The sequence below is a fragment of the Microtus oregoni genome, unplaced genomic scaffold, assembly GCF_018167655.1.
Source record: "Microtus oregoni isolate MIOR12 unplaced genomic scaffold, Mior012 000034F_ref0000314, whole genome shotgun sequence".
Taxonomy (NCBI): Eukaryota; Metazoa; Chordata; class Mammalia; order Rodentia; family Cricetidae; genus Microtus; species Microtus oregoni.
Window position 1 is genome coordinate 18,727,570 of NW_024543093.1, and position 4,421 is coordinate 18,731,990.

Sequence of the window (4,421 nt, forward strand, 5' to 3'; positions counted from 1 at the left end):
ACCAGGTTGCTCATACCTAAATTTACAGTCTCAAATAATAAGCTCGAATCTCATGATCCAACTACTACCAAAAATATGGTAATTCCCAGATCAAATTAAATGACTAAGGAAATTACTTATGGGATCAAGGTTTCCCTCTGCTGGAATAAAAGAATCCAATATGATATTTGCTCCAAATCAGCAAAACCATTCAGTAGTCCATAGAGAGGGGATGTAGACAATGGCAAGTCAATGGGGACCATGGGAAATGTGGAACACTGGAAAAAAACAGTCTCAAATGTGGTATGAAAAGGGCCAGGAATTAAGCTGCTTAACAATACCAGAAGCTGTAGAAAAAGGAAGTAATTTTACACGGCCCAGCTTATTTCTCCTGGGGCTGCAGTGTGACTATTCCTTCAAGGATGCTTCCACTAGATTTCAGTTCTTTTTGCTTTAATAAGAATATATCCATGGGACTTTTCCAGGAATAAAGAAGTTGCTATCAAGTAGGTTAGTAAAGCTGTGAAGAAAAGAGGCTGTGTCAAACTCATCACTTATTTCCCTAGTTTATTGACATAAAGGAGGCATACAACACAGTAATATCAGGGTCAAACCACTCTGGTCTCTTGGTGAAGCATTATAGCATATACTGCATGCTGGGAGTTCCCTAGATCATCAATCAAGTGGAATTCTAAGAATTCTTTTAAGATATAAGCAATTTTCAAAGTATTTTGCATTCCTTATATCATTAATCACCTGTAATACTGGACTCAGATACTTAATTTTAATCATCAATTTGACTGAATTTAGAATTACCCAGGAGACATGCTTTTGTGAGGAGGTATTTCTAGACAGGGTCAGCTTAGGAGGGGGGACACACTCTGGAATGTGTGGCTCCCGTTCATGGGCTACTGTCTTATATTGATCATCATAGGGAAAAAAGAAGAAATTGAGTTCAGCACCAGCAACAATCCTTCTCTGCCTTCATATGGCTATAATGTGACCAGTCTTCCCAGCTATGGTGGACCCAATGAAACAGGGAACCAAAGTAAACCCTCTTATCCAAGTTGCTTTCTGGAAATATATAAGATACTTAGATGTCTAAAGTCCATCTTGTTCTTTGCAAAGTTCTGTCCCCGATGCTTCTGTTCAATGTAATCAAAGGGACTTAATGGAGTTTTGAGTACCACAGTGGTTGCATACTCACAAGCCTCCTTTTCTTTTCAAATTCTCCATTTGAAGTTTGTAATAAAACTTTCTGAGGCTCCACAAAATTAAAAAACTTAAGAAGTCCTTCAAACAAGGATGAGACTGTGTAACTTCTTATTATTTTATATCTCATCTCTGAATTACTTCTCAAAGTTTCCAATTAATATATTTCCAAAAAATTTGAGAAGCTAAAATGTAGATAGAGCTTCTGTTCAACCTGGTCCCTCAGCTATTTAATCCCAAAGAAACATACAAAGGCTTATAATAATTAAACTGTTTGGCCAGTTAGCTCAGGCTTATTACTAACTAACTCTTACAACTTAAATTAACCCATAATTCTTGTCTATGTAGTCCATGTGGCATGGTACCTTTTATCAGTGAAGCACTCTCATCCTGCTTCTACATCGGGATGGTGACTGAAGACTGAGTCTTTCCTCTTCCCAGAATTCTCCTAGTCTGATCACCCCCCCTATACTTCCTGCCTGGCTACTGGCTAGTCAGTGTTTTACTAAAATACAAGTGGCAAATCTTTACAGGGTATAAGAGCATTGTCCCACAGCCCTAGAGCCTGCAGTAAGCAATGCTGGCTGCTGTGCATTGTGATCACATGTTGTGGCATCAGTATAGACTATTCAGACAGACTTGTTTCACATGAATATCGGCATGAACAAAATCATTTTGGGAAAGCAAAATGGCAACTAAATTATAGTGTATTTTATGCAATCTCTCAGATAACATGAAATCCAGAATGGCACGTACATGACATCCATATGTCCTTTGAGTATGTAGGACAGAAAGTCAGAGCTCACTTCCGGGTTTTGAAAACTCACCAGTTTTTGAGCTGGAAATCCCACCAATCCCTGAGCTCAAAAACCCCACTAATCTCTGATTTTGAAATCACACCATTCCCAGGCCACCTCTCCAAGAAACCCAATATAAAGTCTGCCTCCTGCTCAGTTCTTTGCTGTTTCTTACCAGAGCAGAGGCAGCCAGCCTCTTCTGTCTTTCACTACACAGCACTTCTATGAGTTTGTTGCTGTGAAGCATTGCTTTGTGTTATTCTTTGGCTCCTAACTGATAGAATTCCTTTCTGTTCCCCTCAGAACTACAACACTTCTACGAAGGTTGGGGAACCTTGCCTCTCAGAACTCTAACACTAACATGGAGAGGGCACACAGCAGTGTTGTTTGCTGGTCACTTGTCTCCCCGAGAGGAAGCTTGCAGCAGGATGTGCACATTCATGTTGAAACTGGTCTGATCCACTGCATCCATTTAATGATGGGAATTCAGGTGACTAAGATGATTAACATCATGTCCAAAACAAACCCGAGGTGTCCAGCTGTGACCTTCATCTCTACATTTTAAAATAATTCCCTTCTATTGGCTTTTGAGAAAAAAACTGTTTAAATTTGGACTTGCCCTATTTTTTCCCTATATTTTTAGAATACTCCTTTTGTAACCAAGTGGTTAAATAATCTTAAATGATTTAGGGTTGATGGTGGGCATATTTAGGGGAAAAGAAACATCCATGTGTAACATTTCTTATTGCAATTAAATGGCAAATGGGTGTGAAGTGTAAATTAATACTTCATATTTAAGAAACACCTCAAAGCAAACTGAGAAGGCAAGTCAGAGGCCATGAATATACCTTGAAGTGGCCCAGAAAGATAAGCCAGCAAACATCCCATTATTTGTACAGATATAAAAATAAAAGCAATGGTTTTATTATTCAGAATTACATTGTGAATTAGTAGTAGCATTTTTATTTTTTAAAATTTCTTCTTCTTTTTTTTTTTAGTTTAATGTATTTTCATAGCAAACTTACAGGAACAGCAGAGAAGACAGACAACATTAAAAACATGTACTTGCATGTAGGACAACTCAGTTAGAAAAGTACAGTGAATGATGGAATCTACTGTATGATAAAAACGTTACATTTAGAGTGTAGTGAATGATGGAGTCTACTGTATGATAAAAACGTTACATTTGGTTACACCATTTAGTTGCCGTCAATAAGAAATTTACTTATTTTAAAAAAATCCAAATGCTGGCATTGTCCAGAAAATTTTAATAGGTTTATTTATAATTGTTATAAAGTTGAACTGTTGAAATGTGTTCACTGAAACATTTTGCTTGCATTAATGCTTTACAACTTTCATTTATATTAAAAATTCACATACCAATGAAAATGGAAAAACTGCCAATACCTGATTTCTGTCCCCTATTTTTCCACTCGCAATCATATACTTAGGTACCTTTTGACCTCATGGAAAAAATATCTAACATTCAGAACTACTGATAACAGGAAGAAGAGGAAAAAATTTTTTTGAGAATGAAATGTTTCCCCTCATAGTGGACTCTTAAGCACGTTCTCTGCGTATGCAGCGTGCTAGCTGGATATCTTTTGGCATAATTGTTACACGTTTGGCATGAATAGCACACAGGTTGGTATCTTCAAAAAGGCCAACCAGATAGGCCTCACTTGCCTCCTGCAAAGCACCAATAGCTGCGCTCTGGAAGCGCAGATCTGTTTTGAAATCCTGAGCAATTTCTCGCACCAGACGCTGGAAGGGGAGTTTGCGGGTCAGAAGTTCAGTGGATTTCTGATAGCATCTGATTTCACAGAGCACCACAGTACCAGGCGTGTAACGATGAGGTTTCTTCACCCCTCCAGTAGAGGGCGCACTCTTGCGAGCGGCTTTTGTAGCCAGTTGTTTCCTGGGTGCATTACCACCAGTGGATTTACGGGCAGTCTGCTTTGTACTAGCCATGGTATGGGCACCTCCTTACTTATCCTCCTTCTCCTTCAGCTGGAGCTCGGCAAGCAAGAGGCGGCGCTGGCGTTAGAGAGCTGCGGCGGCACGGCAAAGGCTGTGAATACCTTAATTATTCTTCTTATTAAATTTAAGTATATGGAACTTTGTAAATAAATACCACATGTATACACATTGTTCAATGAGGCCAGAAAAGGATGCTAAATACCCCAGTGCTGGAATACAGGCAGCTGTGAGACTGCTGAGATGATGTTGAGAACTGCACGAGAGTCCTTCAGAAGAGCAAAAATACTCAACCCCAGAACATTCTCCCTCCACCCCAAATATCTCTATTTAAATGGTTTCCTTGAATTGTCCCAGCTTAAAATTCTATGTGGTGATACGTGCTGACCAACTAGACAGTGTTTATTGTGGTAAGACCTGAGAATGTCTCAGCAAACTGATTCTGAAAGCTTAGTT

The 4,421-nt window shown here is 39.0% G+C and overlaps 1 protein-coding gene across 1 annotated transcript; it reads right to left on the bottom strand.

Annotated features, from left to right (window-relative positions):
- Window positions 1–3,548: 3,548 nt before the first annotated feature.
- Window positions 3,549–3,959, bottom strand: LOC121432451 (histone H3.3A-like). The gene has a single exon (XM_041630442.1). It carries the CDS (start codon window positions 3,957–3,959, stop codon window positions 3,549–3,551), a length of 411 nt encoding a protein of 136 aa, XP_041486376.1.
- Between the last annotated feature and the right edge of the window lie 462 nt (window positions 3,960–4,421).

Coding starts and splice junctions, on each gene's coding strand:
- LOC121432451 (XM_041630442.1), bottom strand. CDS start 3,959: ATGGCTAGTACAAAGCAGACTGCCCGTAAATCCACTGGTGGTAATGCA.